The following is a 17,294-nucleotide window of genomic DNA, read 5'->3' as shown; positions in this document are numbered from 1 at the left end:
ATTATATATAAAAAATATTAAACATATTTTTTATCTCTATAAATATCTAAAATTTTGTTTTTAGTCTCTAAAAAAACATTGTACATTTATAAAATAATGATACAAAAACAAAACTAAAAATTGCAATTTTTTTTATAGAGATTAAAAACTAAAATCTGAATATTCATAAATTAAAAACATATTTAAAAAAATGCAATTTTTTCCACCTCACTTTATTTTCTCTCTCCTCCAATACCTTCTTCCTTCATTCTCAAAAATTCTTTTTCCTTTCCAACTCAAAATATATTTATATAAAAATTCAATCTTTTCCCTTTCGCTTTTTCTCTGCAACCATTTATTTTTTCTTCAGAAAAATTCGATTTTTTAAGGTTGTTCCATTCAATCATCGTATTTCGTTGTCCCTCAACACTTTTTAAAGTTAAATTTTAACCTTGTTGTCTTTCTGGATCAGACTCAGATCCTGTTTTTTTCTGATCCATATTTTATTTTATTTTTTTGGTGAAAAATCGTAATCAAGAAGCAATATGAAAAAGGAAAAGAAGGTAACTTTCTTTGACCCTTTTGCTCACTCTAGTGAAATATATAAGTCAAAGTTTCTGCGTCTCTATAGTTTCACACAATTTTTGAAATTTGTTAGTTATTTATTGGTATTAATCAATAATGGTAGTTTTCAATCTTTTTTTCTAATTTTTGATTTAATTTAAATATTTTTTTTTTTTGTTTCTCTGTTTAAGTGTGAATGTATTGTTTTTGTTTTGTTTTGTTTAAGAATGTTTGTTATTGTGCTGTTTTTGTTTGTTTTATTGTTTATTTTGTTAAGAGTGTTTGGTGAAAAAAGAGTGTTTAGTATTGTGCTGATTTTGTGTTTTTTGAGCTTGTGTTTCAGATTTGTCATAAAAAAGTACTGTTAATGTTGTTAAGGAATTTTTCACTGAATTATGTGGTTTCTCTCTGTTAGAATGTCATGTTGTTAAATTTAAGTAAGAATCATGGAGTCTTATCTATGTAGCACCAACACTTCTGATCTAAGGTGTGTCGTGGTGTCCGACACGTGTCAGTGTCCGACACAGCACTGACACATGTGATTACATTGAATTATGTCATTGTCTCAAAGTTGTATTTGTGTCAGCGTGTCAGTGACCGTGTCACGTTCAGTATCGGTGTTTGTGTCCGTGCTTCATAGAGTCTTATGATATAAGTGAATTTGAATAGATGTTATTGTTTTCATTTGTTTCTGTATGAGGGGTTCAGTTTGTGCATTTGTTTGGTTGTCTTGCAGATTGAGGTTGTTGCTTTGCCTGATTTGAAGTAGCATAAATAAGGACTAAGGGGTGTGTTTTAAAGTGATTGGTGAAATTTTTTGTTGAAAAATTTTGAGTTATGCTCAAGCAGATATTAAATAGGATACCTAAGAAGGGATCGAAATCGGCAGAAAATAATGAAGGAGGAGGAGGAGGAACATCAACTTCTTCATCTTCTTCAAACAGTGTAAGAAGCAGCAGTTATGGAAATTCAACTGCTTCAGGTGTTGATTCTAATTCGAGTATTGGAGGTGACATACTTGTACAAGCAATGAATTCAAAATTGAATCTGAACGGTAGTTTGTCAGCTTCTTATGAAGCTTTGCCAAGTTTTCGCGACGTTCCGAGTTCGGAGAAGCCGAATTTATTTATAAGAAAGTTGCAAATGTGTTGTGTTTTATTTGACTATACTGACCCTTCGAAGAACATTAAAGAAAAGGAGATTAAGCGGCAAACCCTTGTAGAGCTTGTTGATTATGTTTCTTCGGCTAATGGCAAGTTTACTGATGTTATGATGCAAGAAATCGTGAAAACCGTGTCGATAAATTTGTTCCGTACATTGACTACTCCACCTCGCGAGAACAAGATTCTTGAAGCCTTTGATATGGATGAAGAAGAGCCTTCAATGGACCCTGCCTGGCCTTACTTGCAAATTGTGTATGAACTTCTTCTTAGGTTTGTCACATCACCCGAGACCGATGCAAAGTTAGCGAAAAGATATGTTGATCATTCATTTGTTCTCAGATTGTTGGACCTTTTTGATTCAGAGGATCCTAGAGAGCGTGATTACTTGAAGACGGTTCTTCATCGAATATACGGGAAATTTATGGTGCATCGACCTTTCATCAGAAAAGCAATCAACAATATATTCTACCGATTCATTTTTGAAACTGAGAAACACAATGGTATTGCAGAACTCTTAGAAATTTTGGGAAGTATAATCAACGGATTTGCTCTGCCACTGAAAGAAGAGCACAAGCTGTTTCTCGTGCGAGCTCTTATTCCTCTTCATAAACCGAAATGCATACCAATGTATCACCAGCAGTTATCTTACTGCATCACACAATTTGTGGAAAAAGACTGCAAACTTGCTGATACGATCATACGTGGATTATTGAAATACTGGCCGATAACAAATAGTTCGAAGGAGGTTATGTTTTTAGGGGAGCTGGAAGAAGTCTTGGAAGCAACTCAGCCTGCAGAGTTTCAGAAATGCATGGTGCTCTTGTTTCACCAAATAAGACGTTGCTTGAGCAGTTCACATTTTCAGGTTTGTTAAATCTAGTAGTTTTCATCAACTTTCACATTCTATATTTTTCTGTGATGCTTTCTCAACCCCTCGTAGAATAAGAAATGGGAAGTTTATATTTTGTGCCTGACACTGTTGTCAATCGTGGGTCGCAGAAAATAGAGGCTTGTTCAATTTCCTTTATGCTACTGTGCTATAGTGTTGCCATAGCTGCTATTTGACAACACTAAGCACTTAATTGTGGATCACCGTACAATAGCGGTCTATTAAAATCTGCTATGCTATATGACTACAGTGCTGCTATATCTTCTATTTGACAACATTGGTGCCTTATTTTTCCTTAGGGTGGTAGACATTCGATAAAGAAATCATTATCCATATTCAATTAATACCTTTTTTTGTTGTCTCATAAGATGAGACATAGGCCTCATTGGATAACAGGATAAGTCATAATGTCATAAAATGATCAATTTGCGGAAGATATTTTTGTAGTTTCCTGAAGTTTGTATTTATGCATCCTCTCACTCTCTATTCATAACATGACCTTTGACTTTAATTTCTATGAAATTTATGTTTGAAAATTGATGGCAGATATTGTTGAGCATAATATTCTTTTGTTACGCTGTTTCCAATTTTTGTGGTCTTCTATAGGACTCTCTTTCTGCTTTTCTGGTAGATTTTCAGAGCGTATGAACATTGGTTTTGGCGTTTGTGATCTGTCATTGCTTTGACAGTTTATTGTACAAATGATGCCATATGTGTGGCCATTCGGATAAACTGCTACAGGACTCTCTTTCTCCACATGGGGATGTTGTCATTTGTCAATTACAGATTGTGAAAAATAGGGGGTTGATCAAATTCCGCTATGCTACAGTGCTATAGAGCCACTATAGCCGCTATTTGACATCACTTTGTACTGAATAGAGTATCTCAGAACAATAGTGATTTAATCAAATTTCATTACGCTATAGTGCCGCTATAGCCTCTATTTGATAATACCGACTCAACGGGAAAGAGTGCTTTCTTCAATGTAAGCTTTTGTCAATGTATTCAACATTCCTCAAAGTTTAGGCAGGCATTTATTTTGAGGATATGATTGCCAAAATTGTTCCACTTGGATCATTGACTGTATGTGCCTTCAGTGGATCATCAAAGTCATAAAAGCTGTAATAGTCATTTGAAAATAATGTATAGTTTTGGAAAATTATACAATAGGATTAATGTATATTGTAGAATAAAATAAGGGTGTGATTACTTTCAAAACCTCACTCAGGTGAACAACTCATAACTGTGATATTAACTTTATAATCATATCTATCTTCTATACGTTTAGTAGAAATGTAACTACTATGCTTGGTGCATATCCTGCCACTGGAGCTTCCTGCTATCTACTCATGCATTTTGTGATGTCATCTTGTAAAACTATCCTCCTGAAGTTGCATTTCCTTAACTTTTGCTTTCTACTCGCAAACTTCATGTGTATTTCTCAATTTCTCATCGAATAACTAGCAGCGCAGAATTAGTCACTTAAGATTCCTGAATTGAAAAGGAAGGTGACATCACAAATAATATACATTGGAGAAATCATGTTCAGGAAATGACTAGCAACTTTTGTATTTTGCTATTGTTGGAATTAAAAATATTCACCTGAGATCATTTCCTTTGGTTTAGTGCTTATGCTATATCAGTTTAAAATATTTGAAGGATTTATAAGAAAAAATTGCGACAAAAAATTGGAGTTTTCATAATAGTCCCACATTTGGAGTTTTCATAATAGTCCCACATTTGATTAGATATAGTCTGAAATTTGTTTATAAGTGGACACTAGACAGTCCTCACTCTACAAGGAAAACCATTTTGTAGGGTTGAGTTAGGCCAAACCCAAATTTTAAGATTCTATCAGAGTCTATCATTGGTCACCCGCTATTGGGCCACACTACGGTCACGCTCCAGATGTCCAATATGGGCATGGGGTAGGGGTGGTGTTAAGGGTCTCTCATCTTACAAACCTGTTTTATAAGGTTGAGTTAGACCCACCAAATTTTAAGAGTCTCCATAGCTAGTTTGTGTTCTTTCTAGATAGTCAGTTTTGATCCTATTGTCTTTTGATTATATTCTCTTCCTTTACAGCTTCCAACACATACACGCTCTGATTTTGACTGAATTAAGGATGTTATATGTTATTTACTTTTGTTTATGACTTGAGTTTTGAAGTATCCTGAAGTTTGTATATGATATTTGAAGTGTTTTGGAGTTTATATATGATATTTTAAGTCATGTTTTTTGTTCATGTATCTTACGATACCCGATTCAAAAAAGTTGTTGAACGATACACGATACATATCCAGATTTGACTATCATGGTAATAAATCCTTCCTAACTTGTCGAATCCTTAACTTCTGCTCCAATAGGTAGGGCATCAAACTATTTTTATAAAGATTGTTTGATGCCAAAGTAAGGTTTAAGAGTGAGTATACGTGGATGGGAGGTTACCCCCTATTTATAGTTGTTCTGTGATCCGAGGGACATCCTTACCTGGTCTATTCTGATTGGTTTTAATGACGTATCAACATTAGGTTCAAATTCCCCTTTATCTTACATTTTGTTAATAGCTATGAAGCACGGACACTCCTCGGATCAGGCGTGTCTCGGTGTCGGACACCGACACTTATAATTACACTAAATTATATGATTTTTTCAAATTATTAGCTGTGTCGGCGTGTCAGTGTCCATGTCGTGTCCGGTGTCCGTGTCCGTATCCGTGCTTCATAGGTTAATAGTAAATAATATCTTCTTATCTAGTTTGGTTAGTGTTGAGTGTTTACGTGATAAGTGGAAGTGTGGAACCTCAGCTGTCATAAGATAATTATCCTCAGAGGTCAGTGGCCGTCGAGGTCTTCCCTTAGAGACTGGGGTTGAGTTTTAGCCTGATGGGACTTATCTGCGATTAAGGGCTTGGCTTGGCTTGACTTTTGGGCCTCAAAGCCTTCTCTTAATGTATTCATCATGAATCTAACTTTAACGTTGCATGAAACCATTTAGAATATGAAAACATGTCTTCCTTGAAAGTTATCTTGATAGTGTACTAGATATGTCTTCCTTGAAAATTTAGGAAAAAAAAATTCATTTATTTTTTTGAAAGCTATGATGCATTATTCTGGATGGTGGATACTTTTACCATAACTTTATTCTTGTAATCTATCAAATAATTTAATTGTGTCTGAATTTGTAGGTAGCGGAGAGGGCTTTGTTCTTATGGAATAATGATCATATTGAGAACTTGATCAAACAGAACTACAAAATTATACTTCCTATAGTCTTACCTGCTTTGGAGCAAAATGCACGGAGCCACTGGAACCAAGCCGTCCGAAGCTTGACAATAAACGTCAGCAAGATCTTCTCGGACACTGATCCTGCATTCTACGAGGAGTGCATGACGAAATTCAGAGAAGATGAAGCGCAAGCGAATGATATGAAGTCAAAACACGAAGCCAGGTGGAAGCGCTTGGAAGAAATGGGAGGCATGAAAGTTGCCATCAACGAACCGGTTTTGGTTTCTCCAAGAACTCATGCAACTTCTGGTAAGGCAGGAAGTAGGCCTCAATTGGATTGATCCTTAAATTTTTCGGCATTGCAGGGTGAAAAAGCATGAGAGCTGTTCTAATGGTGATAATGTGCTGTTTTTTGTTGGTTCCCTTGACCATATGAAAAACTCTCCAAGACCAAATTTATGGTACAAAATAGCTCCAACTTGGTTTTACAAGCATGAAATGTATATATTGAATTGCATGAGACTTTAATGGATGTCTCAAGCCACTGTTTATTTTAGAATTCCCTTTCTGTAGCCGGCCTTTGAAGTTTGATCAATGTAGCACTGACATGACACCGACACATGTGCTGACATTCAATTATTCTATTTTCTCATTATTGCCGGTGTCAACATGTCAGTGTTATGTCTAGTGTCATGTCTGTGTTAGTGCTTCAGAGAATGATGCTACGAAGAATCATAAAATGGCTTGAGTTACACGTTTAATTCGCTTTCATACTTCACTTTGATGGAAACATGTTCCATTTCTGTTTCCAATTTGTAGTGTTAATTTTGGTTTTCTTGTGTAGTTGAGTTTGGTTGTTTAAGGAAAGTTGATAATTAGGGGTTATCTTGTAATGAATTGTGGTTTTTTAATATATATTCTGAAAGCAATTTATTTAGTACATGTGTTATTTGTGACATAAAGAATTTATTTTTCATTCTAATGATCCCAAGTCACAAATTTTCTCTATTTGTATATAATTTGTTTTTATCATATAACACATATTTTGGTGATATTTTACACTGTAAATGTTTTGCTAATAGTGGGGATTAAACTAGGGCCAATATTTGTTATCATCACATCATATTGTGGTTACACTTACACATTTAACCTGAGCCTAAGTAAAAGTAATCAACAAGCACTTATATCTTGTCCAAACGAAAAAAAAAAAAAAAACATTAACAGAAGATTAAACTAGGGCCAATATTTGTAATCATCACATCATATTGTGGTTACAGCTTGGCTTTAACGATCCTAATTTTTTTCCTTCAAAATGATGTTGTTGAGTTGCTGAAAGCTGGAACTTTGGGTGATCACATTAGTCTCTTAAGAGAGCTAGAAATTCTATGTGTATAGCTAAGGAGAGTTTCTATCTTTATAAACTCATTTCGGTTACCGTTGTCCTTGGTAATGTCATTTCAGCTTGTTTTCCAAATGAGAACCTTAGCCGAAACATCAACAGCGTTTCTTGGTACGAGTCTTGAGAAGATGCTACGATTCTAAATGTTGATGAAAGTGTCATTGGAAATCCTGGAATCGCCGGGTTTGGTGATCGGATCATTAGCTATCATGGTCACCTTTGTGTGAGTAATATTCTCCATGCAGAATTACTTGGTATTTTTCATGGACTCAGAAATGTTATTTGTTGTTTTGATTCTCTAAATGCTCTCGCATTGATTAAAGAAACAACTCCGTCTCTGCATGCTTATGTTATTGTGTTGTGGATCTCCGCCACACCCTCTGCGCGAAGAGAAGCAATGTGTTGATTTTTTTGGCAAAATTGCGATCTAAAACGTCAAGCAAATTGCGTAGTTAATGTTAAACGAGTAGCTTTATAAGATTACTATTTTTCATCTCGTCACCATATTTATAGTCATACTAATTTGTATTGCTGATGTTATCTCTATTGAAATTATGAGCCACTTTTAGTGATATAAGCATTTTCAAGGTAAAAAAACATACTAAATCACACCACATTTTAGTACTATTATCAAACAAGTCATATTTCTCTTTTTTAGTTGCATAACATTGCTATAACTTTGAAAGTAACATAATAACTTTTCACAACCACTTTTTTATCAACAACCATTTTGAAAGTAACATAATAACTTTCCAGAACCATAGTTTAGAAACTCAGGTTTACCGGAAAATCAACAGAGATGCCACCAATGCAAATGTGAAATCAAGATAAAGATTTCCTGCATATGAAATCACTCATTCGGCACAGTCACGTAATCTAGACTATTTGATCACGATCAGAGTACAACTTTAGTAAATCAAATTCAGAATACAAAGTCAGAACGTGAGAATTTTAATCTTAATCTGACGGTTTCGATTAACAATTGCATGATTGGATAAGAGCAGAGAATCCAAATCCATTTATCACTCTATCCGACAATGCAAACTGCGTCCGAGTGGCTCTCATTCCCTCAAAGTGCTTCCAATATTGAGACCAACAAGCCATATTGAATTGACTTGGTTAATGAAGATTGTTTTAATTTCAAATCTCTGTGCTTCATGAGAGGTTCTCTATCTATGTACAAACCTCCACATGGTTCCCCCTCCCCCATAAATCAAAGGGGAGGGTATCAGTGTGGACAATTATGTGAAGGCCATTGCATTTATATAATGGATGTACATAAGACACAACAATGAAAAATAAGATAATGATGAAACATTTGTTTGTAATGGAGACAAACATTGTTCCCAACAAAGCAAACTATGCAAAACATTGGCCTTAACTTTTGGTTAAATATTAATTCATATAATCATCCTAGGTAGTCACTAAATGGTATCTTATGACCAATTATTATTTTTTAATCTAAAATCTGAATCTTATCGAGAAACAAAGAACTCGTCTATGGCACATATTGTAACAATGAGAAACAAAGAACTCGTCTATGGCACATATTGTAACAATGGAATGAAAGAATAATGAACAAAATATTATGTATTTTTCATGAGAAATATTACATAATACACAGGAAAAAATGGAACAGGGGTTACCAAATGTGGTGCTGATGAGGTACATCCATCTCACAGGTTCGACTCATACCACTTTCAAATAACTATCTTGATTGAATCAGTCAATTGCCGGCAGAGGGCTTTTCTAGTATCAAAACATATCAAGTAATATATCACATATTCACAAGTTAATTGGCAGCGGAAGAGCAACCCGAAGAGAAAAGTTTTCCTCACATATCATCGTTATAATCTAGTGTCGGAGGAAGAAGAGCAACCTGAAGCTAATCTCAACAATGGGGAAACGATTTTCTCACTGATCATTGCAATAATCTGGTTTATCATATTCAATATGAGAATTCATGACCTCGAAGTGAAATATACTTTTTGACCCAGATGGCGATGTCTTCGGCACAAACCTGAGCCTGAGTACTTCTGAGAAGTACGTCAAGTGTTGCAAATTCATGGACTGCATCTTTATACTCAAGAACAGGTGCATCAACATTTACCTTTCTAAGCTCTTCTGAGTAAGCAATGGCACGGTCTCTCATCCAGTCATGTTCCGCTACCACTGTTAATGTTGGAGGCATACGCTTTAAAGGTGGACCGTGGCCTGGGACTAGGGGATTGGCAGCTGGATGGTCTAGGCTAAATTGGTCCTCGGGTAGGAATAGTTTCCATGCCAGCATACACATAGCCTTGTCATAGAAATAAGAGTTCGCTAACTTTATTTCAGAATGTGTAGGCACATTTCCGACAAAAAATGGATACATCAGGATCTGTGCCACCACCTTGACAGGGTCTAGAAGTTTTCCTGTTTCTACAGCTTTTCGAGCTACATAGTCTGCAATATTTGCGCCACAACTCACACCAAGAAGAACACACCTGATTCAATATAAAAAAAAAAAAAACGTTAAGCCACGAAAAAGAACAATGCGTAACTCCATCAACATGCAACACTATCTTCAAATAGAAATTATGACTTGAAAAAATGAAGTGAATAGACAATCCAAAAGCTTATCTAAAGAAGTGTCGGCCTTCAAGTCAAGATATAAATGTAGGGCAATCAAACAAGACCTGTTTTGAAGAGGCGTAGAGTTATAAAAACCAGCCCTTATCCATAAATTGGATTAAACAAGCATTGTCTAGGAATTATAAACATTCATGTACTTTTCGAATGATTGTTCCTATGCTAATCAAATAAGTCTTTTACCCATAAAATTCAAAAACTAACAAAAGTTCCAAAGGGGGTGACAGGGATGCTACTAATATACATAGAGGAAAAAACAATACAGATCTAGCATATAATCGGACGACAGGCAAGAATGACCAAGTCCAAGGAAAAAAGGTTCACATAGACTATTGTTTAAGCTCCTTAGGTCCACAAGTCCTTTTTCTTATCATCAACACAATCTAATTTCCATATCCAATAGTGCAGGAAGAGACAAAGGCAACAAACCATGATTAATTTTGAGATCCAAATCAATTAGAACACCATACTTCTCGACATAATAACTAGTGATAATTTCATCATGCATAAGATAATTCTCTCACTTGTCTCTACAACAACTGAAAATCCTATACAAAATATCTGACTGAACCTGATCAGTTTTTCCAAAACAGGAAGATCCAACGAGATGTGATTTAACTTGAGAACACTCTAGGAGAAACTAGTTAATCAGCAAAACAAGGTTTTTGGTAGATTTTTTTTGCTCCAAATTTGAAACTTCCTTAAAATTTGACCAATCAAATATGTAAAACAATGTTAAAAAATAAATATCTAGACAGGATCCTAGTTGTTTACCATGCCAAACTAAGTCACTCCTTAGTTCATTGCAATTGATATCAACTAGAAAATCCCAATTCAAACTTGTTGTTATTAAATTCAAAAACCATAGTATCAAAAAAATAATTCAGAAATCCTACTACTGCACTGCAGTGTGCAGTGGCCGTTTCCCCTTTCCATATCTATGATCCCATGACCATCTTATTCTACATACTCTAATCTCTAACTACATTTCAATCACACAATGAAAGCCACATATTGATCATATCACAACAGTTGTCAAAAAGCGGAGCTATTGCATAGCGGGATTTTAACAAACAACTATTGTTCCTTGATATGCGATTTAGTACAAAGTTTAGTCAAATAGTGACTATAGCAGCACTGCGTAGAATTTGAACAAACCAATATTTTCCGCAATTAACACCAGTGTGTCACAGCAAGGACGATCATTTTGAAAGGCACAATGTTAGTCAACGGTAAATAGTAGTTTTGTTAGTGTCTATCTGTTACCAATTGATCTAGTTATGACAAGTTCATTGCAATTGATACGAACTTGAAAATCCCAATTCAAACTTGTTTCGTCAAATTCAAAACAATCATACAACACTGCACAAGCCATTACTCTTTCCCTAACTTTAGATCACGTGACAAATTTCTCATCTTACTCTACATACACTTATATCACACAATGAAGGCTAAATAACAATTACTAGTACAAACCAAAGCTTAGTTCAATCATAACTAGTTATATTTAAAAACAAATCAATCTACAATAGCAAGACAACGGTATAAAGCCATGTTTGGATAAACAACTTAAACAAGCTCTTATAACATAAACATGTATCATATATGTGTTTATGTATAAACTATTTCTACGACAAAAGATATAATAAAGTTAGACTAATTTCATATCAACTATGTTGTTTTCACAAGCTATCCTATAGAGCTTATGGAAATAAGCTGAAAACAACTTAAAACATGTCTTGTTTTCAAAAGCTATCCTACAGAGCTTACGGAAATAAGCTGAAAACAACTTAAGAACATGTCATAAGTTGTTTTCATAAGCTCTTCTAAATGGTCTCACAAGTGCGTAAGCCAGCAGATTAGCTCAAATAACGCCAATAAAAACAAGCCCTAAATTAAACACAACACAATTCATTCACAAAGGCATTGATTAACAACAACAAAAACAACAATGTGGAAGGTGTAACAACCTTGATAGATTCCCATGAGCAGCCAACCAAGGTTCAACCAAAGAAGAAGCACCAAAAGAATCAACAATATGTCTCTTCCCACCATCCCCCGTTTTCTTAACCCCCAAATTTGACTTACTACACTCCGCCAAATTCGCCTGTTTTGCCAACCAACTCAAAACCTTAAATCCATCCTCAAATGCTGCTGGATACCTACTCTCCGGCGCCAGCCTGTACCCAACCGCCACCACCACCACATCACACAATTTTGCTATCCTCCGACAAAAAAAATCATTCGCCACCGTTTCATTACTCCCACTCACCCATCCACCTCCATGAAACTGCACCATCACCGGTAGCTTTCTCTTCCTCCGATCATCCTCCACCATTGATGGTAAATATCCTCCATATCCACCACCTGTATTCAAATTATCCAAACAATTCAAATTCTCCTAATCACCGCTAACACTATTCCATGTAAAGTATATAACAATTTAATTAATATACACTATGAGTATACAGTTATTGTACACATGGCAATGATATGTCCTCACATCAACTAATGAATATGAAAAAAGTTTCATTACTATTCATTGACAGTATAAATGCCTGTTTGCTTCAGCTTTTTTCAATACACGTTTTCTATAAAACCACGGCAACTAACCACGTTAACCCAAAAGCTAGCTTTTAGAAATCACGATAGTTTTGCTTTGAAATCCCGCAAACGTGTGTTTGTGCTTGCAAACTCTAACCCAAACAAGCACTAATTAAGGTTATTGAACACGCATCCAATAATGTATTGTCATATCAATTAATGAATATGCATATTCAATTATATTAATTGACGTGACAATAAGTTTTATTAGTATACTCTGTGAGTGTACAGTTATTTGTAGATATGCATCAAATGATGTATTACCACGTCAATTAATGAATATGACAACTCATGCGTGTGTTTTCACACCGATTAATTGACGTGACAATACATACTTAAATGCATATCTACAAATAACTGTAGCTGATAGTAGATACTAGTTAAATTCGTATCATCAGTAATCGTATACATTAATTGATCAAACATAGTTGAATATATTTATAAAATAATTTAATAATTTCACACTTTAATAGTAATTAAACTCTTTCTATAATAAAATTAACATTCCTTATGCACGAACACTCCTCGAATTAGGCGTGTCCTGGTGTCGGACACGTGACACGACACCGACACTTGAAATTTCACTAAATTATGTGATTTTTTCAAATTATTAATTGTGTCGGCATGTCAGTGTCCGTTCTGTGTCCGGTGTCTGTATCCATGCTTCATAGTTTTTTATACAATTTTCAACATTATAAACAAATTTTACCTGAATTCAAATTATCGGAATCACCGGAAACACTCTTCCTTCTAACATCCTCCTTCACCGGAAAATCCGGCGAAGAAGGATCATAACTATTTCTCCTCTGCGGCGGCTGCGACAACGAAGACAACGACAAAATCTTCTCACGTCTCTTTCCAGATCCCTTCTTCTTTTCCGGATCCCTTAAAGCGGTATCCGGAAGAAAGATTCTAACGGAAAGAGAAGTGAAAGAATCAATGTGAATGTCTTTCGTCGCAACACCGTCTGTAAAAGACGGATTAGGCGACGAAAGAGATTCGTCGGGTCGAGTAGTGATACCGAATAAGTTTGATGGGTTGGGTGGGGTTTGGATACGGGTTTGGAGTCGGTTTTTTAAGAGGAATTTGAAGAATACGCTGTACAGTTTTACCGCTACCGTTGGCATTTTGAGGGAATGTGGAAAATGAATTATGTTATGGTAATGTTAATGTTAATGATGGTTTCATTATGATTAGGGTGAGATTATGAGGATAATTAGGTGGGATTATTTGATTGTTAATTGGTTTGATTTTTTTTTGAAGGTTGTGTTTCAATGGTGGTGGTGTTGGAGAGGTGAAAGGTGGAGGAAGGAAAACAAGAGAAAGAGAAAGGTATTGATTTTTTATTTATTTTAAATAAAAAATAATTTTAAAAGTTTTAAATCAAATTATATACTGTTCTTTTTTTTTTTTTTTTTTTTTCTGTCAAGATTAATTGTCTATTTTTAATGATGTTATTGAGTACAAGTAAGGACAACCCAAAAAACACATGTCTTTTTCTGTCAAGGACAAATTAATTTGTCTTAATAATATAATAATGTTAAATATTCCGTTCTTTCACAATACTTATCATTTTTAGAGAATAATTTTGTTTTAAATTACTTTTCATTTTTCAAGTTTTAATCTGTTATTAATTATCGACTTGTTAATAATACCATTATCTATTAGTTTTGAGAAAGTGCAGAAGCGTTGTTTGTTATAGAAAAAGGTACAAATCCAAAAAAGACAAAACAACAAACTCAACACAAGTTTATATGAGTTTAACTCACTTGATAAGGGATAATACATAATATATGCAGAGACCGGAGTTCAAACCCCATACATCCCACTTATTCACTTTAAAGATGAATTTCAATCAACTTACAAACTCAACACAAACAAACTAACTATTTGTCAAACAATTCACTCAAACAATATGTATTACTACTTCACAACCGAGTGGTTCCTTCCTTAATGCATATCTTTTGTTGTTGTCTTATTTTTTATTTTTTTTATTTTTAAAAGAGAGGGTCTTTTGTTGATTTTCTACCAATGTTAAAATGAATCATAACCACCAGAATGTTCTCTCTTGAATGGTAAATTCTCCCTCTATTTATAGAATAAGAGAAACTTGAAGATCAAGCTTAAATTAAAGTTTGAAGATTAAGTCTGAAGCCATCGGAAGTAAGTTGTCCTATGATGTCATCTTGGTTGGCTTTGATGATGTTATCATAGCTGTCCTTGATTATGTCACTTTATTTTTATTTTTCTGCGGTACAACCAAAAGGTTCGAGAATGTTATTGTCTATGCTTCGGATCAATCTTGATAAAACAAATCTCATTTTAAGTCCTTTTTTAGATTTTTTGTAGGAAATTAATAATGATGGAAAACAATAAAATTAGACAAATTATAACTTATTTTTAGGATTTTTCAAATTTGCTTGAACAAAATTAGTGTAGTACCAAATTTTTTGCCACGCTTTTAAGCCTCTAATAGAAACCTAACAAACTTACACACGCTTGTCCGACAGCTTCATATTTTTATTCTCACCAGCAACCTCATACAAATACTTCACTTACATTTTCATTTGATTAGATTTGACACTCCTCTAAAACTTAATCTACGTTTCTCAAACTACCATGGAATTTTCTTCCTCCCTGCGATTCTTGCTCATCACACTTGTTCTTTTTAAGGTTAATGCTAGCTAGCTATGCTTATCTTCTGGTGTCGGCTCCACCATCGACAATGATTCTCTTCCGATGTCCACCTCGACTAGCTACGAAGCTTCTCTTCTCAGAGCCGGTTCGACAATCAATTTTGTTACAGGTGACTACGGTTTTACACTCGGTGTAGCTTTTACTACGATTTTTCTCACCAATTTTCTATTGTCTACCTTCACTGTCGCAAAAACTTCTGTTCTCGACACTGATTCGTCGACAGGTATCAATTCTGTCACATGCGACTACGATTCTATCCTCGGTGAAGCTCTCACTGCGATTCTCCTCACCAAAATCACTATGCATCTCTCACTAACAACTTTTCATCTTAACTTACTTTTATTTTGATGTTTAAAAAAATACAACCCATAATAATTTGCAAAGAGATGTTTCAAATATATTATGGCCAAATTTTAAGGAAGTAATTATGTCTCAAAATTTTAATATATTTTTCATAAAGAGATGTTTGAACCCGGACCTTGCATATATTATATTATGCATTGTCCCTATCAACTGAACTAAGCTCACGAGGACTGTTGGACCGTATTCTAACATATCCTATCATTCTCTACATCTTTTAGTAGAAACAATAAATAAATTTTGGACAAACCTAAGATTCATAATAACCTTCATCACCATTGATCCTCAAATATTTCTAGGGGGTTTCTTCAAATTGATGACATGAATGATGGCTTCATAATCCGTTTCAACAATCATGTTTCTAAAGCAACTTTACATTGTTGAGGAAAATAAGAATATTTTTAATAATAACAAATTTAATTGAATAAAGATCAAATTGATTCAGATATGTTTTGTTATCTAACAAGCTTTTATTAATGTTAAGAAGGACTTCATTTTGAGTTCAGAAGCATCTCATCAATAATTCAGATTCAAGACAAGATCGACAAGTGATGAAGGAAATCAATCTCAAGTGTAAAATAGAAGATCTAATTTAGCATCAAAAAATGGAAGTAAGTTATGTTCTCACTATTGAGAAGCTTAGTCACCAAGTAAAGGTACAAATCCAAAAAATACAAAACAACAAACTCAACACAAGTCTACATGAGCTTAACTCACTTGGTAAGGGATAATGTATAATATATGCAAAGATCAGAGTTCGAACCCCGACATCCCACTTATTCACTTTAAAGATGAATTTCAATCAACTTACAAACTCAACACAAACAAACTAATTACTCCCTCCGGTCTTTATTATAAGAAAATAAAACAAAAAAACATCAAAACCAATACACACATTAATTAGTATAACTTTTTGAATAAGATTACAAATATACCCTCATAAAAAATTGTGAAGCATTAAATACACTCTTTAATATTAAAAAGACAACTATTAAATAAGGGGTATATAAGTTTTCTAAAAAATAATTACACTTTAAAAGTTGTGATATTTTCTTATAAATATGACCAACATTTTTTTTTTGAAATTTCTTTTATACATAAGACCAGAGGAGTAAGTTTTAATTTGGAGATTTCGGATTCGAAGAACTCTGTTACCATCCTTGAATAATAGGGAAATGTGGAGCCCAAAATTTTCTGTTTTGATTTTGATGCATTATTACTTGCATGTGTGTTCACGTGGGAACTGTGGTGGCCTTTGCAGGGTGGTAGGGAGTGGTTATGGTTACACGAATGTCATACTTACTTACAGGGTGGATTAGGAAAGTACTGTCTTTGAGATCTATTTTATGTCATGTTTTTGGGATCATGTCCTAGAAGTTCATTTCGTTAGGAAAACAATGTGCAAATGCCAAGGTCCGTTTATATGAAATAGAAGGCTCAACTCTTTATTTAAAATAGGTCTTTTGTAAAATAAAATTGTAATTTTTTTGTGTAGCTAAGCTTCATTAATCAAAAGACATTTCATAAAAATCAAAGAAGTATCCCAAAGGTACAAGTCTTGAAATAGAAATTAAATTTCTAGAAAAATTAGAACATAAAATGTCTTTTCCAAATTTAAAACAAAGCCACTACTTAAAACTAAATTTTATGTTCCAACAACCTCCGCATGAGAAGGCATCTTGATTTCTCAATAGATGTCTTGGTCACTTGGAAGTAGTTTCATTAGGCTTGTAATGCAAAGTATTCAAAACATGGATTGTAGAACCAAAATCAATCCACCA

General features: G+C 34.2%; 2 protein-coding genes across 3 annotated transcripts; one reads left to right on the top strand and one right to left on the bottom strand.

Moving 5' to 3' along the window:
• Positions 1 to 265: 265 nt before the first annotated feature.
• LOC25495704 (serine/threonine protein phosphatase 2A 57 kDa regulatory subunit B' theta isoform) lies at positions 266 to 6,764 on the top strand. 2 transcript variants are annotated; one of them, XM_013595933.3, is made up of 3 exons: positions 266 to 542; positions 1,280 to 2,571; positions 5,783 to 6,764. In XM_013595933.3, exons 2-3 carry the CDS (start codon positions 1,381 to 1,383, stop codon positions 6,161 to 6,163), a joined length of 1,572 nt encoding a protein of 523 aa, XP_013451387.1. In that variant the 5' UTR covers positions 266 to 542; positions 1,280 to 1,380; the 3' UTR covers positions 6,164 to 6,764. The 2 variants fall into 2 exon arrangements, with proteins under 2 accessions (XP_013451387.1, XP_024642405.1); XM_024786637.2 differs by lacking the exon at positions 266 to 542 and adding an exon at positions 580 to 663.
• A 1,970-nt stretch (positions 6,765 to 8,734) lies between these two features.
• LOC25495703 (probable carboxylesterase 11) lies at positions 8,735 to 13,799 on the bottom strand. The gene is made up of 3 exons (XM_013595931.3): positions 13,166 to 13,799; positions 11,823 to 12,219; positions 8,735 to 9,707 (listed from the first exon to the last, which is right to left on the bottom strand). The coding sequence occupies exons 1-3, from the start codon at positions 13,581 to 13,583 to the stop codon at positions 9,170 to 9,172; spliced, it is 1,353 nt and encodes a 450-aa protein (XP_013451385.1). The 5' UTR covers positions 13,584 to 13,799; the 3' UTR covers positions 8,735 to 9,169.
• Between the last annotated feature and the right edge of the window lie 3,495 nt (positions 13,800 to 17,294).

Source organism: Medicago truncatula, chromosome 6 (genome assembly GCF_003473485.1).
Source record: "Medicago truncatula cultivar Jemalong A17 chromosome 6, MtrunA17r5.0-ANR, whole genome shotgun sequence".
Classification (NCBI taxonomy): Eukaryota; Viridiplantae; Streptophyta; class Magnoliopsida; order Fabales; family Fabaceae; genus Medicago; species Medicago truncatula.
The sequence above is the reverse complement of the archived record's forward strand: the minus strand, read 5'-3'. Positions and strand labels throughout refer to the sequence as shown.